The sequence below is a fragment of the Babylonia areolata genome, chromosome 31, assembly GCF_041734735.1.
Source record: "Babylonia areolata isolate BAREFJ2019XMU chromosome 31, ASM4173473v1, whole genome shotgun sequence".
Taxonomy (NCBI): Eukaryota; Metazoa; Mollusca; class Gastropoda; order Neogastropoda; family Buccinidae; genus Babylonia; species Babylonia areolata.
In genome coordinates this window covers 17,411,021-17,434,327 of record NC_134906.1, presented here as the reverse complement: position 1 = coordinate 17,434,327, position 23,307 = coordinate 17,411,021, and the positions used below count along the sequence as shown (strand labels likewise).

General features: G+C 42.6%; 1 protein-coding gene across 1 annotated transcript; it reads left to right on the top strand.

Moving 5' to 3' along the window:
• Positions 1 to 416: 416 nt before the first annotated feature.
• LOC143276034 (monocarboxylate transporter 13-like) lies at positions 417 to 17,653 on the top strand. Its single transcript, XM_076580421.1, has 10 exons — positions 417 to 467; positions 3,366 to 3,503; positions 4,586 to 4,655; positions 6,313 to 6,456; positions 7,275 to 7,435; positions 8,117 to 8,349; positions 8,846 to 9,180; positions 10,805 to 10,942; positions 16,585 to 16,636; positions 17,464 to 17,653. Exons 1-10 carry the CDS (start codon positions 417 to 419, stop codon positions 17,537 to 17,539), a joined length of 1,398 nt encoding a protein of 465 aa, XP_076436536.1. The 3' UTR covers positions 17,540 to 17,653.
• Positions 17,654 to 23,307: the final 5,654 nt, after the last annotated feature.

Below are 23,307 nucleotides of genomic sequence, written 5' to 3'. Positions count from 1 at the left end.
TGCGAATATGGCACGTAAGGAAAAAAAAAGAATCAAAACGAAGTAGCTTTTGAGATGTCATTAAATGAAAAGGAAAGATAAGAGGACAACGACGACGATGATTTGATACTGACACCATGACCTATTTCACAAACGATCGTCTGGGTGTCTCATCTACCAGCCTGACCTGGAGACCCGTGCTGAACGTGTAGCTGATAGGCCCACAGCACCATGACAAAGCCATTTCCACACGTCCCTTTTCGTGGTAAAATACACAGACTGCAACTCGTGAAAGAAGAAAAGAAAAATATGCGATCTGACCAGGAAAATGAACATGAGACTATTGAATTTGTCAGGTCTGAGATGTCATCTGAGATTTGTTTTTCAGCAAAACACCGTCAGTTTCTGTAGTCATGAGTGTACCTGTGACAACATGAATGATCCGGTTCGGCAACTGTGACAGGACGATGTCAACAGTGACACCCACTGTAGGTGTTATCTAGCATTTCGACACTTTTGTTGCTATGTAGAAATGTGCCAGGCCTATTCGATCCAACACCTCTGTGAAAGTTGATTCACTGCAGTGTCACATCAAACATAGGGAACCCACTGCCCCCGTCCTCTCCACCCACCTCCTCCCTGTCAATAAAAAAGATGTCAAGGAAACTTGTCAGAGACTGTTGTCCAAGGGCGTATCCATAATACCTTGACGGGCGCAACAGACGAGTGGTTAAAGCGTTGGACTTTTCAATCTGACGGTCTCGGGTTCAAATCCTAGTCACGGCGCCTGGAAGAATTCAGCTGGACAAAAATATTGAGTTTCGGTCCCATCATTTTCCCCTAAACTACATTTTCGGACAAAACTCCATTGATGCTGACAAAAAGATACTGTAAATGTGATAGGCCAACCCATCGTATATTCCACTTGTACCAAGACGTAACTTTGAAACCACCCATATTTCCATTTACCGGTAAGCTGTATTTTTTTTAACAGTACATTAAGAATTATGTGTCTGGAGATTTTAGGTGAAGACACGAAACCAAATCACATTGTGTTCACAAGTACATACATACAGATAGGCATCCCGCCTTGACCCAACGATGTGAAATCCTCCTTTATCTTTTTTTTATGTTCAAGAAGGAGGAGGGATAGGACAACGATTTGCAGTATCAAAGATTTTCCTTTGACACACAACTGGCCACCTTGACAGCATGAGTCAAGCGCTGTGGTTGTGTTCTGTATTTCGGATTCTGTAAACACGTGGTTCTTGTCTGGACACGTACGTGCCTGGTTGTCATTTTGATGTGTGTGTGTGTGTGTTTTATCTTCAGTTTAACGTCTATTCACTATAAGTGTTTTTAGACGGAAAGGAGTAAAGAAGTGGATAAAGGAAAGGGAATGCATGTGAATATTAGTGTTAAAAAAAAAAAAAAAAAAAAAAAAAAAATCATGTTATGTAACAGAGGAAAAGTATATTATAAGAAAAAGGTCTAAAGAGATTGTGGTGTGTATTGAATGAGGTGTCATGGGAAGGAGAATATGTATATGCATATCAACAAGTATTAACCTATAACAATGTAAATATAAATAACAACATTAATTATAACACATCAAAGGAGGATACCAACTGGACTGGAGTTTAAAATTTCCGAAAACATTCTAAGCAATGAATAATCATTCAAAATCTTTTCAGTGGCTAATGAAATATTGGAAGAAAAGTCATCAACTACATCTTTAGGAATTAACGGTCTTATGCTCGGACAATGAATGAGTAGATGACTTACAGTTATTTGCTTACCGCATATACATTTTATATTTTTAGAAAATTTTGTACGAAAGGCATTTAAACGAATTCTATACATTAGGCTTGTAATTTGTCTTGAATGTGCTGCTGGTGTCAAATTTAGAAAATGTTTGGGATTAGCTGCATTCTTTGTGTTTACACAACATTGGTAATATTGATTATTTGAATCTATAAGTAATTTCTTAAATCGATTTCTAGAGACATTTTCTATACAACTAATGTATTCATGTAGATCTAACTGGATGTCAAGTTGTATTGCGCCTTCGAAATTACGTGCTGCTCTTCTAGCTGCTTGGTCTACCCACTCATTTGAAGATATTCCACAGTGCGAAGGTACCCAACAGAAAGTTAATTTAATGCCCTGTTTTGTCAGTTGGTGAATAATATGTTTTATTTCCATTGTCATCTCTATTCGCTTCTTTGAATTTGGAGATTCTATAGCTTTTAATACTGACTTCGAGTCTACACATAATAGAATTTCACTGACAGTTTTCGGAATGTCTGAAATATAATTTAAGGCCATAAGTATGGCTATAAGTTCAGCTGTGAAAATGGAATATTGTCTACCAATATAGTATAATTTTTCTAATCTAAATGAAGGAATTACAAAAGCCGCTCCTGAATTACCATCTTCTAGAACAGATCCGTCTGTGTATATTTTTAGATAATTAGAATATTGATTTTCTATATGGGAGAGCACTTCAGGTTTTAACAAAAATGGTGACTGGTTCTTGGATAAATCTGTATAATCCATGTCAAAGGATGTGTGTGTGTGTGTGTGTGTGTGTGTGTCTGTGTCTGTGTCTGTGTCTGTGTGTCTGTGTGTGTCTGTCTGTGTCTGTGTCTGTGTGTCTGTCTCTATCTCTCTCTCGGTCTCTGTCCCCCTCTGTCTCTTACTCTCCCCCTCTCTTTGTGTGTGTTTCTGGAATTTTCTTCCATCTGTCTCTGTCTCTGTCTTGGTCTCTGTCTCTGTCTCTCTCTGTCTCTCTGTCTCTGTCTCTGTCTCTGTCTCTCTCTCTCTCTCTCTCTCTCTCTCTCGCACACACACACACACACGCGCGCGCGCGCACGCTCGGTCTCGTGGATGAATTTCCAAGTAATGTCGTTAATGAACCATGACTGAACAAGCATGGGCACAGGTTTAGTTCATCAACAAGCCCGGCTGGGTATCGTAAAGATCAGCTATGCTGTGCTTGAGGTCATATGCAAATGAAGGGTCACGACTGTTGCGCGAGCCTGGTCGCGCTGGGCACTGTCCATGACAGTGGTTTGATTTATCATATTCCGATCGAGGCCACGGAACAAACAAAATGCCGCGGAAAAAAGTGACTTGTAAAAGCCGATATCTTGTCGACGGGTTTTTTCTATTTCCTAAACCTGCTGCTTGTCCGGCTGCAGGGGCAAACGTTGCATGACCTTCAACTTTGTTCCAGTCGTTCAGCTTTCGGCATATTTTATTGGATTATGTGTGTGGGAAGGGGAGGGGAGAGGGGGTGGGGTGTGTGAGCGTGTCTGTGTGGAACCTGCATCGTGTTCATATACAAATCTCCTTTTGTCTCTTGTGAACACTCGGTGTTTCAGTTCTTCTTCGACTGGGACGTCATGAGTGAGATCATGCAGCGTGACGTGGACAGGGGCTGGGCGTGGGTGGTGCTGACGTCATCCAGCATCATCCTGGCCCTGCTGGGGGCCTTCGTCACTTCCATCGGCATTTTCCAGGTGAGAGCCGGGACCCAAGAGGGTCGTGAAGACAGGGAATGCGGCATGAAGAGGAGGGGGAGAACGATGACAATTTTCTTTTCATCTGTATAACATCATACTCTTATTTACGATGTGGTGCTTCCGACAAGAAAACGAATCGGGATTTCCAACCTCCCTCTCTTTGATAAAATGTATGTGGTAATGTGGTGTTCGCAGTGCTAGTTTCCATGTATGTATGTATGTATGTATGTATATATATATATATATATATATATATGTGTGTGTGTGTGTGTGTGTGTGTGTGTGTGTGTGTGTGTGTGTGTGTGTGTGTGTGTGTGTGTGTGTGTGTGTGTGTGTGTGTGTGTGAGTGAGTGAGTGAGTGAATCCACCTCCACCAGAAAACAGCGATTGGATCAACAGTGTTGTCGATATTTGTGAGAAATCGTGTATGTATAAGAAAAACATGTTCATCTTTATGATGAAAAGAGGCATTAACCGACATGATATCAATTTTTTTTATTCCCTGGTTAAATATAAACCTGGTTCACTGCTGCTGAATCATCAAGAGGACTTCATTACATGTTCGCTGAAACAAGGATTTTCATGTCTTTGAGATATCAATACAAAACTATTGCTGCTGCCGAAAATGAAACCGACTAGAAACCACACAGTAGATTTATAAGACGTTTGTTTAAATCGTGTGTCAGGCCTTCTCCCGAAACTAGAGGCCTGTAACTGGGATGCGGGTAGGGGGTATTGGTTGGATGAGTCATGCATAAAACCAAGAATCGTTTTTTCTGCCCCATCACATGCACCGTTTCAATGGCATTAACATGCCACTCATTCAGGGTGCCCCACACATTACCACACCAGGGTTCGTCTGCCACAATTTTAGCGCCGGAAGTCCACAAGGAACTATAGATAGATAGATAGATAGACAGACAGATAGATAGACATCGTCTGAAATATTGTGGAAAATGTTGACTTTGTTCAGTATCCATCTGTATTACGGATTGGTTGACCATCTTATTGTCGTGCATTGATGAAGTCCTGTTTGCAGTAATGAAGTGATGCTGTCACGTTTGCAATGTGACCCACAGGTGGAACTTCTGGACAGTTTTCACGGCAGTCAAGGTCTGGTGGCCCTGATTTGCTCAATCACTCTCAGCAGTATGTATTTGTTAGGTAGGTGCAGCGCTCTCTCTTTTTATGAACTGTCTTTGAGGTCTGTTACTGTCATGCGAGAGAGAGAACGAGAAAGAAGGATGTGAATATGGATGGGGAGAGAGGAGAGATGGATTGAGGGAAGGACGGAGGGAGAGACACTGGACACTTTGACATTTTGTTGTCATTACAGGTAAGGGTGTATTGACAAGGGGAGTGGTGGTTCCTGGGTTTTTTTGTTTGTTTGTTTGCTTTTGTTTTGTTTTGTTTTTTTGTTGTTGTTTTGTGTCTGTTTGTTTTTTGTTGTTGTTGTTGTTTGTTTTGTTTTGTTTTGTTTTTGTTTCTGTTTGTTTAACAACACAGGTACAGCAGAACACGTTCTACTCCAGCAGTATCAAGTTTAACAACACAGGTACAGCAGAACACGTTCTACTCCAGCATCTTGATACTTGTGTTTTGTTGTTTTCTAGTAACATTTCAATCTATCCTATTCCCTAGATCTGTAAATTCTACAGTAACTGGCTGATGTTCAAATGTATTAATGTTTTGTACTATTTTTCTTAAAACAAAAAATAAGCGCCCTCCTCAGCATTTTTAGTGCCAGCGGTACTGTGCTGTGTCACGTTGATGGTGAGGTGTGTGGCTGTAGGCCCTGTGTCATGTTGATAGTGAGGTGTGTGGCTGTAGGCCCTGTGTCATGTTGATGGTGAGGTGTGTGGCTGTAGGCCCTGTGTCACGTTGATGGTGAGGTGTGTGGCTGTAGGCCCTGTGTCATGTTGATGGTGAGGTGTGTGGCTGCCCTGTGTCATGTTGATGGTGAGGTGTGTGGCTGTAGGCCCTGTGTCATGTTGATGGTGAGGTGTGTGGCTACAGGCCCTGTGTCATGTTGATGGTGAGGTGTGTGGCTACAGGCCCTGTGTCATGTTGATGGTGAGGTGTGTGGCTGTAGGCCATGTGTCATGTTGATGGTGAGGTGTGTGGCTACAGGCCCTGTGTCATGTTGATGGTGAGGTGTGTGGCTGTAGGCCATGTGTCATGTTGATGGTGAGGTGTGTGGCTACAGGCCCTGTGTCATGTTGATGGTGAGGTGTGTGGCTGTAGGCCCTGTGTCATGTTGATGGTGAGGTGTGTGGCTGTAGGCCCTGTGTCATGTTGATGGTGAGGTGTGTGGCTGCCCTGTGTCATGTTGATGGTGAGGTGTGTGGCTACAGGCCCTGTGTCATGTTGATGGTGAGGTGTGTGGCTGTAGGCCCTGTGTCATGTTGATGGTGAGGTGTGTGGCTACAGGCCCTGTGTCATGTTGATGGTGAGGTGTGTGGCTACAGGCCCTGTGTCATGTTGATGGTGAGGTGTGTGGCTGTGGGCCCTGTGTCATGTTGATGATGAGGTGTGTGGCTGCCCTGTGTCATGTTGATGGTGAGGTGTGTGGCTACAGGCCCTGTGTCATGTTGATGGTGAGGTGTGTGGCTACAGGCCCTGTGTCATGTTGATGGTGAGGTGTGTGGCTGTAGGCCATGTGGCATGTTGATGGTGAGGTGTGTGGCTACAGGCCCTGTGTCATGTTGATGGTGAGGTGTGTGGCTGTAGGCCATGTGTCATGTTGATGGTGAGGTGTGTGGCTACAGGCCCTGTGTCATGTTGATGGTGAGGTGTGTGGCTGTAGGCCCTGTGGCAGGGATCCTCAGCGACCTGGTGACTCCCCGCCTGGCCGTCATGACTGGGGCCGCCATGGTCTGTGTGGGACTGATGGCCGCCAGCTTCTGCAGGCACCTCCTCTCTCTGCTCTTCTTCTATGGAATAGTCTGTGGTAACTACACCCTGACACCACGTGCTGCCTATCTATCAAAACCGAAGTGAGATAAGTATGCCATTCATCAGATATCACAAGCTCTATTCCATTCATAGAATATATATACCCATGTTCTCTGATATACAATATTACCATCAACTCAGCCGTTATCTGTTCGCTTTTCTCTGACTGGTTGTGGATGTGAACAGTGAAGGAAGCACTGGTGGGGTTTTCTTCGGTCACTTTGGAACTGAAAATCTTGCATAGTCCTGTACGCAAACACAAATAGATTACTTTCTGTGTTTTGCTAAATTGCATTGTTAGTTTGTTAGTCACATTTTGGTGTGTGTATGTAACACCGATGTAATGTGGGGTTTTTTTGTGAACAAAAGTGTTGTGTAAAGCACCTAGAGCAGATTTCTGGATAGTGTGTTATATAAGTATCCATTTCTATTATTATTATTATTATTATTATTATTATTATTATTATCAATGTTATTGTTGTTGTTTTTGTTGTCCAGAAACACTTGCTACTGCTTGTGACCCGCCATCGTGATAGGGATCTATTTAGAAAGAAAAGGCCGTTTATTTTATTATATAATTTCACTTGATATATAACCATATAAACAAAATGGGGCTTTGCTGGTTATTCAATGGAGAACAATCTGTAAAAAGATTTAAAAACAGCTGAGTCGGTTATCATTGTTGCTGTTCATTGAAACATAGAAAAGTGTTCCAGCCTTGAAGATGTCAACGTACAGCAGACTGACCACCCTGCCTCTACCTGTGCTGTCCAGGGGTGGGGACTGGTCTGTGTTACACACCTGCTGTGACAGTGGTCAGCACCTACTTCCAGAAGTTCCGCACAGTGGTCAGTGGGATCTCTTTGGGAGCTCCTGGTGTGGGGACCCTTGGAGCACCTTACCTCGTGGGCTGGATGATAGAATACTACGGCTGGCGATTCGCCATGGCCTACTTTGGCTGTGTCATGGCACAGGTTGGAGTTCACTTTCTTTTATCGTGAAATGTTTTTTCTTACCTGTCGTAACCTATTCATTTCATGCATCTCTGTTTGTGTGTTCAAATTCCTTTCATCACCATTATTTTGATAGCTATTTCAACAAAAATGTGTCAGCGTACATGTCTTTAAAGAATATTTCGAAAATGCATTTTTGGTTGTGCGTTTTTTATTTGTTCTCTAAGGCATGGAACTTTACAGCAAATAGCTATATGTCTATTGATTAGAATGTTCTTCATGTATTCAAAATGAAAACACATGGCAACTGTGCACAGCAAACATGATTTTCTGAACTAAATCATTAGCACACTTTGAAAATGCCCTTCGTTTGATATCTTAAGATCGACAAAGCTCCATCCATAAGAAAATGTAAGTGAATATTCATTTTGTGATTGACATTATGTTTGCCTTTTTGCTGTTACGTTTATATATTGTGTGTGTGCTTAAAGTCGGCTTCGTTCTAATGAGTTTCTAATCTTGGTGTAAGCATTCTGTTTTTCATCCTACCTCATCGCCACTAGTTTTGTCCGTGCGACATTGCAAACCTTGAGGGGAAATATGGAGATCAAATGTCCAGCACAACATCATCATCTCTGCTGGTCTGTACAGCGGGTCTAGTTTGGTGAGTGTCCACGTCGTGCTGTGACTGTGTGTTTTCAGATCTGCGTGTTGGCCTCTTTGTTCTTTCCTCACGACACAAGCCTCACTTCTACCTGCTGCACACCCAGCCCCACACGAGTGGACAATGCTGTCCGGAAGGGAGGGCAGAGGTCAGAGGTGGGGGTCATGGTGGAGTCACGGTCAGTGCTGGGGATGACTGAGTTTGGCAGCATGATGCTGAGTCACTGGTCCGTAGCGTTGAGCATGGAGGACGTCAAGTCAGCAAACATCAGGTCAGTTCTGGGCTTGGTGGTTGGTAGGTCATGCAATGCGGATAAAATGGAAGAGAATGCCTTTCGTAATGATCCCAAAACTGATAGGGATCCAGGACTTGTTTTTATAACTAATCAGGCTTGGCGGTGGCACTGCAGTCTTTGAAGTAGCATCCAGTTCTCTCTCTCTCTCTCTCTCGATATATATATATATATATATATATATATATATATATATATATATATATATATATATATGTATATATCAAGAGAGAGAGAGAGAAAGGGGGGGGGGGATGCGTGGGTGTATGTGTGTTGAACTGAGCGTTGCTACCATGTGACTTAACATCAACTTCATTAGAACAAACACTTCTTCAAGTATCCAAGGTCCTGAGATCAATGACAGTGGTCGTCTCAGCAACGATCATTGCGGGGTTTAGAGTAGTGATAACGGTTTGGCTCTGGAAATGAAACAGAAAATAGGAATCAACCTCTGTTGCTCTGTGGTGGGTTCCAGACAACGCCTGAAGCACGTGCTGTGCAGCAGACTGCTGTGGGTGCTGTACCTCAACCAGCTGCTGCTGGTGGCTGGCTTCTCCATCACCATCATTCTCTTCCCTGCCTATGCCCAGAGTGTGGGGCTGACCCTCTCGGAGATACCTCCCCTCTACATCGTGTACGGCGTGGCTGTAATCGCCAGTCGAACACTAGGGGGCTTTGTCTTCAACCGTATCTTAAACCACCTGATAAAAGCACTCTTCTGTATGCAGATGGCGTATGCCTGTGTGTTGCTGCTTCTGCCAGTGTGTGGAGTGTCTTTCTCTTCACTATTAGTCTTCAAGTTGTTTCTCGGTGAGTCTGGCCTGTGTATAAACCTTACAGAATATGTACTCTTTTTCATTTCTATTTTTATAACACATAGACAATTGAAAAAACTACATAAATATATATACTGGAAAAGGAGAAAAGACAAAGTGAAAAAAGGACAGAAAAAGAGAAACAAAAATAAAAAACAGAATATAAGTGACACAGATGTATAATATTGTAAGCACAACCATTGTGAATGGCTGTATAAGTCATTTGAATAAGTCATCAAATATAATAATAGATATCCATATCACTCAAAGTATATAATATATTTATATATGTATCTCAACTTGCACACTTTTTCCAACATCTACCTTAGTTGTATTTTGCTTCCATACATGTTTAGAAATATTATTTTTATATGTCATTTCTAATCAAAGGTAAGTATGGCAACCATTTTATTTTGAAGCTGTGTGTTTCACATGCTGAATATATGTTTTGATACCGATCTTCTTGTTTCGTTTGTAAAGATCTGTAAAATCCGAGTTTTTTCTTGATAGACAATCCTTCTCGCAGTACCCGAAAATTGTTGAGAAACCTTTCCTTGATTCGCGGTATAAATCTGCTGGTGAACGAGATGTGAAAACAGATGCATACATGATGTGACTCTCATTCAGTTCTTCAAGTCAAGTATGTGAAATGTGAACAGACACCGCTGTTCAAAACGCCTTACGATCACCTTTTACAATCGTTGATTGGCATGGCTCATAGATCAAAAAGGTATCAGTTTTGTTTGTTGTTCTTTTCATTCTAGAAACCTTTCCTGGTGTCACTTTATTGTTTCCATGGTTATGCTCCTGGCGCTGAAACCAAGCTGCACGTTGGGCCTTAGTTTAATGTCTCTCACCCGTAAGACTGGAATCCAGACCACTATTAGAGGTCTAGTTTAAAATTCTGTGCGTGAATCAGACAGGGACCCAAGCTTCTCCCGTTTGGCGCTTTGTCAGATGGACCACGACTCTAAAGCAGTGTGTTTTCTTTGGCTTGATTTTGGTTTTGCAGGACACTGAATAATTTTGCAGGAGCTTAGTGGCCTTGAAATCAGTTCTTTGATGAATGAATGTACGTTTTTTTCCTACATTTTCTTGGTAATCACCTTTCTTCATCGAATAACTGGTCATTTTACAGGGGTGTGGCTACTATATAAATGATGCGTGTATGTGTTCTTTTGTTTTATTCTCTATTCATTTTTCATTTTCCTGTCTCTGTCCAATTCAAATTTCAAAAAGGAATTCACTGACTTAATCATAGGCTATTGATCATGACCATGATATATTTGTGTAGCTTCACTCATTTCCCAGCAGAAGCAAATAACATAATGGGTGTTTCATTTTTCTTTTTCTTTTTTTTTTTTTTAGTTACGTAATGATGTAGGGTTTACATATCATAGTAGAGATTAAGACATAATTTAGTACCAGCAGTACTGAACGCCTTTTATGGTGTGTGATATTAGACGAATCAGTTAATGATTAAGTAATATGTATATAATAAGCTTATCGCTGTTTCAGTAGTGGTGCCATCGTAGGTTTCTTTTCAGGAACGCAATGTTCTTGTGCTACAGGCCGTATTTAACACAGCTGTGATGTGATGCCAGAATGACTGTGATCAGGTCTGACCTACGGACCGTCCTTTTCGCTGCTGGCGTCCATACTGATCCGACACGTTGGCCTGAGGGACCTCTCTGTGGCTTTTGGGGTTGTCATGCTGACCAGTGGACTGGGCTCTGTCCTGGCTCCGCCCATTGCAGGTGACCCCTTTACAGCCGTTTTCATGGGCAGTTAAATAACCCCATATAGATATAGTCTAGATGTATGAATAAACAGAAACAAGAAAGGCAGTCGGACATGTGAAAAATAGAGAAGCAGATTCGTAGATAGATAGATAGATAGATAGACACTTGGACAAGCGGATTGGACTGAATTGAATTGGAGGAAGAAATGAGATAAGATAGACAAACAGACAGTCAGGAAGACAAACAGATAGATAGTGATGCAAACATAGATAGATATAGAGTCTGACCTAACTTCCTTTCTTCACATAATTGCATAGTCTGCTCCTTACAAGCTATTTTGTAAATATATAATTTGTGTTGTTGTTTTTTTGTTGTTGTTTTTTTGTTTTGTTTTGGGTTGTTATTCTTGTTGGGATACCTTCAATGGTGTCCCCTTGACTGCTTTTGAACGAGTCTCTGAGAACACAATCCGTGAGTTGCTTGATCAGTACCCACTTAGACGCTGTGGTCTGGATCCTCTGCCTGCCGATCTGTTCAAACTGTGCTCATATGGTATTTTTCCAGTCATCACAAAGATTGTAAACATTTATTTGTGTACAGGTTCTTTTACTGAATATTTTAAACATGCCTCAGTCACACCCCTACTCAAAAAACCTGGTCTTGACAAAGAAATCTAAAACAAATACAGACCTATTTCAAAGTTACCCTTTCTGTGACAATATCTTGAAAGAGTCGTTCTTCGTCAACTCCTCAGTCATTTGTCATCCACTGACCTCCTTGAGATGTTTCAGTCTGCATACAGACATATCACAGTACAGAGACAGCCCTCTTACACATATCCAACACATTATTGTCCTGCACAGACAGCAAAGATGTCTCAGTTCTGCGTCTGCTCGATCTCTCTGCAGCCTTCTTCTCAACCGTCTTCACCATTCATTTGGAATCTCTGGCACAGCTCTTGATTGGTTTAAATCTTACCTCTCCAATCGCACTCAAAGGGCGTTCATTTCCAGTTCTCATTTTGAATCCAGACCTCTTCCTGTTCGATATGGTGTTCCCCAAGCCTCAGTTCTTGGTCCGATATTATTGAGTCTGTACACTCAACCACTGTCCGACATCATCAGACAACATCAATTTGATTTTCACAAGTTTGCAAATGACAGCCAACTTACTAAAGCTTCTTCCCCAAATTCTTTTGCCATCCTCCGCAAAAACCAATAGAGATGTACATTGTTGCTTCGAAGGAGTGAATGCTGACAAACAAGCTTAAACTTAATGGCGTCAAGACAGAAGCCATACTTATAGGTTCAAAGCGCACCATACCTTGACTGTCTGCAATGCTGATATCAACTTTTAAAATTCTGTCAGAAACCTAGGTGCGCTTTTTTTTATTCAGCTCTGTCCATGCACGACCATGTCAGTAAATTCACACAAACTGCAAACTTCCAGCTTAGGAAAATCCGTACCATTCGACCGTATCTAACTATTGAAGCAACCACTCAGCTTGTTTGTTCCTTGATCCTAAATCGCATTGACTACTTGCTGGTCTGCCTTCAGATGATTTTAAACAATGCTGCACGAATCATTTTCATTAAAAAAAAATTAAAAAAAAAGGATCACGTTACCCCACTGTTCACTGGTTACCCATCCAGTACAGAATTCAATAATAATATTAAAAAAATTGCCACTTAACGCCATTTTGCAGGATCTCTCCCTTCTTACGTATCTACTGTCCTTTAAACTTCCACTCCTTCCAGTTCTCTCGGGTCTACTGCTGAAAAGCTCTTTCGAGTCCCCAAAACCTCTTCAGTGACATTTGGCTAGAGGGCCTTTAAGTATCAAGCTCCTTCTGTCTGGAATTCTCTTCCTCTGGATCTCCATCACTTACGCTGGCCTCTTTCAAAACAAACTTGAAAACCCATATGTTCAAACAGGCCTTGGGGTGTGATGAAGCATAGCTAATTGTCTGCATTCTTCCTCCTCCTGCCCACCTCACTTTGCCCTCTACTGAAGTCATCATGTGGTGTGTGTCTGTGGGTGGATCTTTGTGTATGCGCGGGCGTGTGTGTGTGCGAGCGAGCGTGTGTGTGCGAGTGTGTGCGTGTGTAGGGTATTTTTGTCTTTTCAATTCAATTTAGTTCAATTCAAAATACTTTACTGTCTGCTTAATCCAAAACAAAATATTCTGAGAAAAACGAATAACTGACACATCCTTCCCTGATCACCCGAAACACATCAGTTATTATGTAAAAAGAAAAACGTTTCGGTAAGATAAAATTACATTCTGAGATAGAGTGAAACAACTCTGTGTGTGTGTGTGTGTGTGTGCGTGCGTGCGTGCGTGCGTGCGTACGTGCGTGCGTGCGTGTGTGTGTGTGTTTTTTGTTGTTTTTTTGTGCGTGTGTGTGATAATTACGTTATCAGCTTCTTCAAATTTCAAAGAAGTAATCATAAGCTGAAAATATAAACAGGGAGACACAAAGGAATACCACTAGAGTTACGGCTTTGTAAGGTTTGTAACATGTCTGTGATTGGGGATGAGTTCCATTTTATAATGGAATGTCCCTATTATGATCAGCTGCGAAACAGATATGTTCCTAAGAAATATTTGTCTCCAAAATCGGTTTTTAATTTTTGTAATATGCTCAAAGGAGTCAAAAAAGTCATTTTAGCTGTAAGTAAGATGGTTAGATTTGCGAATGTTGCCCAGTGTAATTGGAGTTAAAAGACATTTGTGTTTTCCAAACTTAAATGTGACATTGTTATGTGTTTGGAAATGTTTCTTTTGATCATGGAAACATTATTTTGTAGTAATCCTTCATACTCCAATAAGAGTGAAATGAAAATTAAAATTTGAAACGTGTGTGTGTGCGTGTGCGCGCGCGCATGTGTGTGTGCGTGCGGGCATGTGTGTGTGCGTGCGCGCATGTAAGTGTGCGTGCGTGTGTTAGCGCGCATGTGCGCGCGCGTGTGTGTACGTTTCAATCATCATAAAAAGGAAAATAACCAGTAAGATAGTTATAGCATTTTAAGGGACAAATGTTCATCAACAAATCAAATCGAAAAACGAATGAGCAACTGGCGCACCCTTGTGTGTGTGTGTGTGTGTGCGTGTGTGTGTGTGTGTGTGTGTGTATGTGTGTGTGTGTGTGTACGTGTATGTGCGTGCGTGCGTGCAAGTGTGTGTGTGCGTGTATGCGTTTGTGTATGATTTTTCATACTTGCAATTTGTAGTGTTGTGGTGTATAGATACACATATATGTGTTGATTTTGTTCTTGTGCAGATGTATGATATTACGCACTATTGCACATGTGCTGTTTCATGTAAGACGCTTAGAGCCCATCGTTACGGACAGTGTTTATGTTGTAGTTTGAAACATAGGCAGACACTGAAAGTTATGTGTGTGTGTATATTTTTGTGCGTGTTCTACGTTATTCTCTCCCTTTTTCACACACAATCTTACATCCAATCACCACAAACACTCCGTAAACAAAACAATAGACCAAGGCACTAGAAAATGAAGAGTAAAGATTAATGACATATATATCGAAACTGTTTCACAAGAAACAATCACAAATCCTCACTAAGGTTGATCCAATATGTTAATTTAGTATTTTATACAAGTTGACATTTTCACTCTCTTTCACACAGTCCCACAGTCTCTCTTTCACGTCCCTGTACAGTCTTGAAGAAGAAGAACACACTTCTTGAAAAATATTCTGGATCCTCTTCAATTGGTCTTGGATCTCATAGTTCCATTCTACACACACACACACACACACACACACAAACAAAACAAAAAAAAACGATTTGTATTTCTGTTCCAAGATGTATCACATTTCATTATTCTCTACTCCCACAGTCTCTGGTTCATAATAATTCATAATAGCACGACAGTCTCTGGTTCATAACAATTCACAATAATATGACAGTCTCTGGTTCACCATAAATTGGCATAATTCATCACCTGTCGGTTTACTCATTCAGCTTCTTCTTGGTTAACTGATCATTCCAATTAATAATTGCCTACCGTACGGCACATGTCGGACCACCCGTATCCACATCGGATTGCTTTAATCATCAATAAGGAGGGCAACACCAGACTTCCCTTCAGATCAGTCTTCTGCTTCTTCTTCTTCTTCTGTTATGTGGCCACAATCAACAATGCTGATTATTTTGCCACATATTGGGGGGTTTCCGCAGACCAGTTGCTTGAAAAAAAAAGTTTTCTATGTGGATTGATTTAATATATATTTTATATATCAAACATAGCCCCGGTGCTCTCATCCGGAATAAAAGCTGAATTGGAAACACTAACAGTTCTTCGGGATAATATACAACCACAAGTCATGAACTCTGATCATTCTTATCTCCAAAAACATCTCACAATCTTTTTCAGCAGTTAACTACAAGTCACGTCAAAATCAAGATGACGTCATTAGACAGAGTGACGTTCAACCTCAGCCAATGGAAATCAATTATACATACAAAACAATACAGGGTCCACTGCTTCAAGTCAAAATCAACTAAAACCCCGGAATGTTTAACTCTCTCCATACGGACGGCGAAAGAGACGACGTTAACAGCGTTTCACCCCAATTACCATCATCAAAATATTGCAAGCGGAACGCTCTTATACTGAAGACGTGAATGTAGACAAAGAATACCAGGTAATGTTCAACTTTAGAATACTAAACTCAGGGGGGCTGTTTAGACGAAAAACAAAGGGTGTCTTAGGCTCACCTCGATGCGCTAAGTTGAATGGAACCCTCAGCTAAGCTGTACGACCACTACTTTCCCATGAAACTGCGACAATTTTATACACAGTAAGCTCAGCCGATCACAGCCAGAGCAACCACCTGCACGCCATTTTGACTGCTGATCACGGGAAGGAGTACTCAGCTTACTGTGTATTTGTCGCAGTTTCATGGGAAAGGAGTGGTCCTAGAGCTTAGCTGAGGGTTCCATTCAACTCAGCGCATCGAGGTGAGCCTAAAACACCCTTTGTTTTTCGTCTAAACAGCCCCCCTGAGTTTAGTATTCTAAAGTTGAACATTACCGAATACCATAATTCTGACGACGGAAGCTAAAGGTTGGGTCATTCAGACACCCACTGGACATCCGAGGGGTCTGTGTAGAGGAGAAGAGAGGACTGGCCGTACTGAGTGAGTTAAAACAAGAAATACCAAATAACAATGCAAACGCATCCGTTACGCCCATTACATGGGGAGTTTGTGCGATATAAGTATTATCTATTATCATTATTATTGCTATCATTACTATTATGCGTATGGATAGATGGGTGTATGAATGGGCGCAAACTTGGTATTGAATGCATGCGTGCATGAGAGTGGTTTAAGGTGTGTGTGTGTGTGTGTGTGTGTGTGTGTGTGTGTGTGTGTGTATGCGTGAGTGCGCGCGCATGTGTATGTGTGTGTGTGTGTGTGTGTGTGTCCCCTTTCGTTTTTTATTTCCACTATGGCTCCTTCATAAAATAGTGAATAATAATAATAATAATAATAATAATAAATCATAAAGCGGCTTTCCATGCATAACATACTAAATTGCGCTGTACAGTGTAAGTACCGACGTTTAAGACATACGTTTAAAACCATAAAAAAATAAATAAATAAACAAACGTTCTTCTTGATTGCAGGTGCTTTGTATGATGCCACTGGTGACTACCGTATTTGCTTTTTTTGTCGCAGGTAAAGTCATTTGCTTAGTGTTGATGGGATATTGTTTGAAGGAGGAATTATTAGGAAAGAGTGTAACGGTGAATTGGGAGAAAGACTGTGTCGTTTTCAAATCTATAGAATTACAATGCATTACTGAGGATATAGATATAGGTATACGTTGTCCGATATCTGTCTTATACCTGTCAGAATGTGAGATGAAACTGAACATAATGACTGCACCAAACATTTCAAATAGTTTGACATTTCTGGTCCCTTATATTTACTGATTATTTTCTTAGAAAAATTCTTAGTGAGAATTTGCCTCTCTGTCCTGGTGTGATCAGATTTTCCAATTTCTTTTTAAGGAAAACAAAGAAATGGTAGTGCGGCGGCCATGTTACGCGCACGCGAGAGTTGGAATGCGTGTCTTGCCATGGACAATGTTGTGCTGCAGGCCCACCTTTACTGCAGCTTGAGGAACTGGTGACCTGAATTCAATACCAGCTGAAAGTATTAGTTATGTAGGTGCAAATCTGCTGGCGGAATTATTTGACCGGTATCCAAGAAATGTGCTCCAGTCGTCAGAATTTTACTGTCTTATTTATTTTCTTGAATTTTGTATTTACCTTTTGCATTATGATTTTACTCATATTCTACACAATTATGTTGCTTCTTTTTATGTTGCTTTTTTTTCTTTTTTGAGATGTGCATCGGTGTCTTGATGTATAGCTAGATCATCAGCAAAAGGCTGTTTTTGTAAGGTATTATTAACAGTAGACTGCATTTGTAGCCATTAAAATGTTTGATTGGTAAGAACAGCAAGACTAACTCAACGTGTTTTGTCCAACTCCAAACAGGTTCTACCGTTGGTGCTGCTGCACTATCGCTGTTCCTTCTGTTGCTCATGAAAAATCTTCAGCCACTGAACGATGACCAGGTCAACAAGAACCCACCTGGTCCAGCCGGCCAGAGGGAGGCGTTGATTCCAGTCAGTCAACCACCACCTGACAGTTCGGCGCCGAAAACAGTTCTGGAGCCAGCCAGTGAAACGCCAAAAATTGTCATTCATGAAATCGACAATGAAGAAGTAATGCGTGAACTTTTTTCGAGGTAGTGGTGGCTAGAGTGTCGTTAAAACTGTATATTGTTCTATATGCTTTCATATGTGTATACCATCACGGATCAGAACATCTTTCATAAGTGTGACTGACTGCAGTAAAGCGTATCTGCATGGTAGGTGTTCATTCCAGGGTGCTGTCCTTATTGAGTCGTTGATGTATTTGCACATGTTGTACAGATTCAGAGGATGGTTTCAAGAGCAAAGATTCCAGACAAATATTTATGAGTTCTTGTACAGTTCTCTCTTTTTTTCTTTCTTTTTTGTCTAATGCAATGTAATTATAACATTATATCAGTCCACCATTTCAAAGGTAAGCTTTTCAACGTTTTGTGTACAAAAAATGTCAGTAACTACATCTAGAACAATGCTTGTTACCACATCTATCAACTTAGAATACTCAACAAATAAAGCTATAAAATGGACTATCAACAGCTAGTCCATTAGACATTAAAACCCATTGACTGCCAGGACAAAAAAAAGTATAAAGTGGTGTTTCAAATCATAAATCAGCATTCATAACAATCAGCCAAAAACTGAGAAAATAGAGATACACAAATCTGGATCCAATTTTCAGCCTTTCAGGGTTATTTCCCTTCTTGTGATGAGGTAATTTGTTACGTCGCTATGACCGTGTATACTACGGTTAAGGCAGTCAAGAGGTTTTTATATGTCAAATTACATTTGTCATATCAAAGATAACGAAAAACTAGCAAGCTGGTGGATACAATGATAACAATGTCAGCTACAGTCAGTAGTTTTGCGCCTTCCTTCTCATTTCATTCAACTTACACTGTTACTGAATAAAATATTTGTGTGTGCGCATTACACGCAAACACGCGCGCGCGCGCTTACCACTCACCTGCGATGTATTGTCTAAAGTAAGATGCTCTTTGTTATTACCCACTATCTCTTTATTTACTGAATTATACACTGAATCAACCACATACGTGTACTATTTGCACAAAGCAAAACAAACTGACGCTCAGTCAGTTAAAATGAAACAAAGAACAATTTGAATACTTGAAAATACGTTAACTGTATGACAGCAGCCAGGTCCGTGTGAATGAAAAGAGAAAGAAATGTGAAGTTGAAGGTATATGAACGGATATTTGGGGGGTGGGGGTGAGGGTGGGGAGGGGGAGGGGGGTTCCGGGTTTGTTGCTCACCGCCCCTCATCTACCCGTGTTCACACTGACCGGAAGGCTGAGGACCAAGGTTGGACTATGTGAACCAGATCGAAACAGGAAGAAGAGAAGATGTGGCGGAAAAAAAGATGTTACAAGGAATGTAAAATGGAAACTGTTAGGGATGAATTTCATTTTGTTTTAGACAATAATGTCACTCCGAACAGGCCGTTACAAAGTAAATATCCATCACAACTGTCAATGTTTCTGCACTTTATTTTGTGCTGGAGAGAAATTTCAATTTTAATTAAGTAAATCAATAAAACTTGGGAAGGGCGTGTAACTTTCCTTTTCGTCTGGGTCATTTGTAATTTATCATTCTGGTTTGATTTGCTTTGTTGTATTTTTCATAATATTCTAGTGTGTTCTTATCCTTGTTTCGTTTGATAATGTTGGACTGAAGATGTAATTCGATGTGTAGGCTATGTATTGCTATTGTATACTCCACACCCCAAAAGAGGCTAAAGGATATGAAATGTCTTTGAAGGACAAGAGTTTGTCTTTAAACCGAACGTTAACATACAAGTTACAAGTACATCGTTCTTTTAGGGACGGCAACGACACAACTCCAAGCCAGACTACTGAGCGCTGTTCGTCAACAAGCACATGGTAAATGAATGGTGCACAGCTCCGCCCCTTAGCTCTTTCTGTACACTTTAGTCATGCTCGCTGAATTCCGGGTTCGGTTAGTGTATGTAAGGCTTTGGTAGAAAGTGATGCAACACATCAAAAATGAATATATCAAGTGGAAACAGCAGCTGTAGCATGACGGAAGTTTTTGTTGTAGCTTTTTTGTTTGTTTGTTTGTTTTTTGTTTTGTTGTTGTTGTTGTTTGTTTTGTTTTTTTGTGCTCCAAACGAGGCTTTCTTCATTGGCCGGAAACACACACACACACACACACACACACACACTCGTCTACAAACACACGCACACACACACGCGCATACGCACCTCCGCCCCTCCCTCCCACGCACGCTAAGAAAAACAAATTGAGATAAATGTCCAACCCACACAAGATCACTCTTGTCCCTTCCCCCGCACACTCAATGTCTCATGTACGGAGGCATGTACGGACCATCACTGTCACGTGACCGGTCGAGGTTGAGGACCCACCTACAACCCGACAGGCCCCGCGCAATCTAATAAAAGAAAAGTTAAGAAAAATGGGTCTCCGGATCCTCGCACGCTCAATTAAATGCAGCCAACACCAAGAATTTATACACAATACCAAACTTTATTCACTTACTCACACAGATATACTGACAACCGAAACAGCAGTGAGGCCTAACTATTTCCCTTAATCCCCCCTCCACTCCCCAAACTTACTAACCCGCTAATACAAATCGCCACATCATAAGTGGGAATGAGGGAAAAATAAATGAGTAAATCACATTCGCTCGAACACGTACACTCACCCCTCTTGTGCACTGCTCTCACACATACACACGCATCCTCTACCGTCCATGTACGGCTCGCATTGGTTCCGAACACAAAGGTCCTTGCCACAGACAACCCACGATGCCGGCGACCACTGAGAGTCCTAGTCCTTCTGTAGACAGGGGGTGTAAAGCAGTGAGGGGGATTGCGTGAGTCCAAGACGACCTTAACACCCGGGGAACGTACAGGACTCGTCGGACCACTCTTCGGAGCTCAAGAGCTCGTGAAAAAAAATAATACGGGAGATTAAATCCCTGGAACTAGAACGTAGTTCCAGACCTCCTGGTCGGACACGGACCCAGGAAACGTAGTGGCACTGGAGGCCCCAAACCCGAGCCGAATCGGCAAAAACCTCCTCACTCCAAAACGAATGGAGCAGGAACAGCCCCACACAGTTACTAGTGCGGCGACACAATTCCTTGCTGCGATGCACGCTTCCATTTCCGCTCCAGTACTCCACCACAAAGTCGTCGGACAACAGGTCCGTGTTTAGAGTCAAGTTGAAGTGAAACTCTTTGCCGTCGGCGCGAAGCCCGCAAAACACACTGTTCTTCCCCAGATGATCTGACCCGTCGAGGTAGATTCCGTATGAGTTGTCCTCATCAAACTTGTAGTTGAGCTAAACAACCGGCAGATATGCATGACACGAGAAAAAGAAAACATCAACCTGAGCTGACTAGAGGGAGGGAAGGAGCACACACTCATGCGCGCGTACACACGCACATGTGCACGCACGCATAGAAATAAAGAAAGAAAGAAAGAAAGGGAACAAGAAAAAACAAAACAAAACAAACAAAAAAAAACAACAGCGAAAATCATGACGGATACGGTGCAGATACTTGAGAGGATGATGGTCGTTCTCAAGCACAAAATGCCTTCCGTACAGGTAGGGATAGAACTTCCGTATACCCCCAAACCACTGCCAGTGCCTCCTGCTCTATGGTGTGGTACCGCTGTTCTGCTCCACTGAGCTTCTTGCTGGCGAAAGCTATGGGTTGTACTCCTTCACTGTGATCCTGAAGAAGCACGGCCCCAAGGCCCAACCCTGAGGCGTCTGTCCGTAGCACAAATGTTTTGCTAGGGTCGGGAAGGACCAGCACTGGTGGGTTGATGAGTGCTTCTTTTAACTTGTCAAAGGCTTTCTGGCACTCATCCGACCACAGAACTTTGTTGGGCTCACTGCCCTTGGTCTTGTTGGTCAGAGGTAGGGCTGTTTCTGAAAACTTAGGCACGAAACGCCTGTAATAGCCAGCCAGTCCAAGGAAGGCACGCAGCTCCTTCTTTGTGGTAGGAGGGTGTGCTTCCCGGATTTTTGCTACCTTGTCCTGTTCTGGGTGCAGCTGACCACCCTGGAGGTGGTGTCCAAGAAAGCTGATTTCCGGACAGCCAAGCTGGCACTTAGTAGGTCTCGCCGACAGCTGTACCTCCTGTAGGCGGCAGAGTATCTGCTGCAGAACTTCGGTGTGACGATTCCAAGTACCGGTGGCCAGCAGCAGATCATCCATAAAGTTATGGGCATCATCTAACTGCAGTGGTCCCAGAACTCTTCGCATGATGCGACTAAAAATCGCACCGGCCGTTTTCAGCCCGAACGGCATCACCAGCCACTGAAACTGACCCTGTGGCGTCGTGAATGCGGTCTTGGGTCGGTCACTCTCTTTCATGGGTATCTGCCAATACCCTTTAGCTAAGTCGAGTTTAGAAAAGTATTTGGCATGGCTCAGCTTTGCAAAAATCTGGTCGACATCGGGCAACGGTTCTGCATCAAAGCGTAGTACCCGGTTGAGACGGCGAAAGTCCACACATAAGCGAACCTTCCCGTCTTTCTTTTTGACCAATACGATGGGTGCAGAGTAAGGTGACGTGGCAGGCTCGATCACTCCCATCTTCAGCATGGATTGGACCTCCTCTCTGATCACGTCATACTGTGAGTGGGGCAGTGGGTACTGGCGGACTCGTACTGGTGTAATGTCCTCCAGAACCAGCTCACACTCCCCCACGGTGCACCTGAGGGGAAGGTCGGTGAGAACGCCACTAGCACTCTGACAGATATCCATGATTTCCTGCTGCTGTGAAGAAGTGAGGTTTGTGTGGACAGAGACATCTTTCCATGTCTCTTCTGCTTGCAGGGGTAGAAGTGGAATCCCCTGTGAGCTGAAAGAGCCTGTGTGGTCATCTTCTGTTTCTTCTATGACCACTGGGGCTACAGCTGCGGAACACTCCTCTCTCCGGGTGTACCGCTTCAGTAGATTGGCGTGATAGAGTCGTGGGGTTCCTTTGACTGCAATACGGTAATCCTTGTCGCCCACCCGCTCTATCACCCTGTGGGGGCCCTGCCAAGCAATTTGGAGCTTGTTCTTTTTCTCTGGTAAGAGCAGCAAGACTTCGTCTCCTACCTCAAACCATCGCTCACGGGCTTTTTTGTCATACTGTCGCTTGTACTTGGTGGCTGCTTGCTGCAGGTTCTCTCGTGCCAGCCTGCAGGTCTCTTCCAGCCGATTGCGCAGATCCACCACGTACTCTACCTCCGTGAGGGTTTCTGGAGGCGATGACGCTTCCTTGGTCCACAGCTGATGCAAAAGAGCCATGGGCCCCCTGACCGTGTGGCCATACAGAAGCTCAAAGGGAGAAAACCGCAGGGACTCCTGTGGCACTTCCCTGAACGCAAACAGGACGGCCGGAATGAACAGATCCCAATCCTTGGGCTTCTCGATACAGAGGCGTTGGATCATTTTCTTCAGGGTGGCGTTGAAACGCTCGACAAGACCGTTTGCCTGTGCATGGTACGGAGTCGTAGTTCTGCCATGGATCCCCAACAACCGGTTTACCTGAGTCATCACGTCACTTGTGAACTGGGTACCTCTGTCTGTGAATACCTCCGAGGGTACTCCCACTCGGGTCCACATCTGCCACAGTGCGTCCACAACTGACAGAATCGATTCCCTTCAACGCAACGGCTT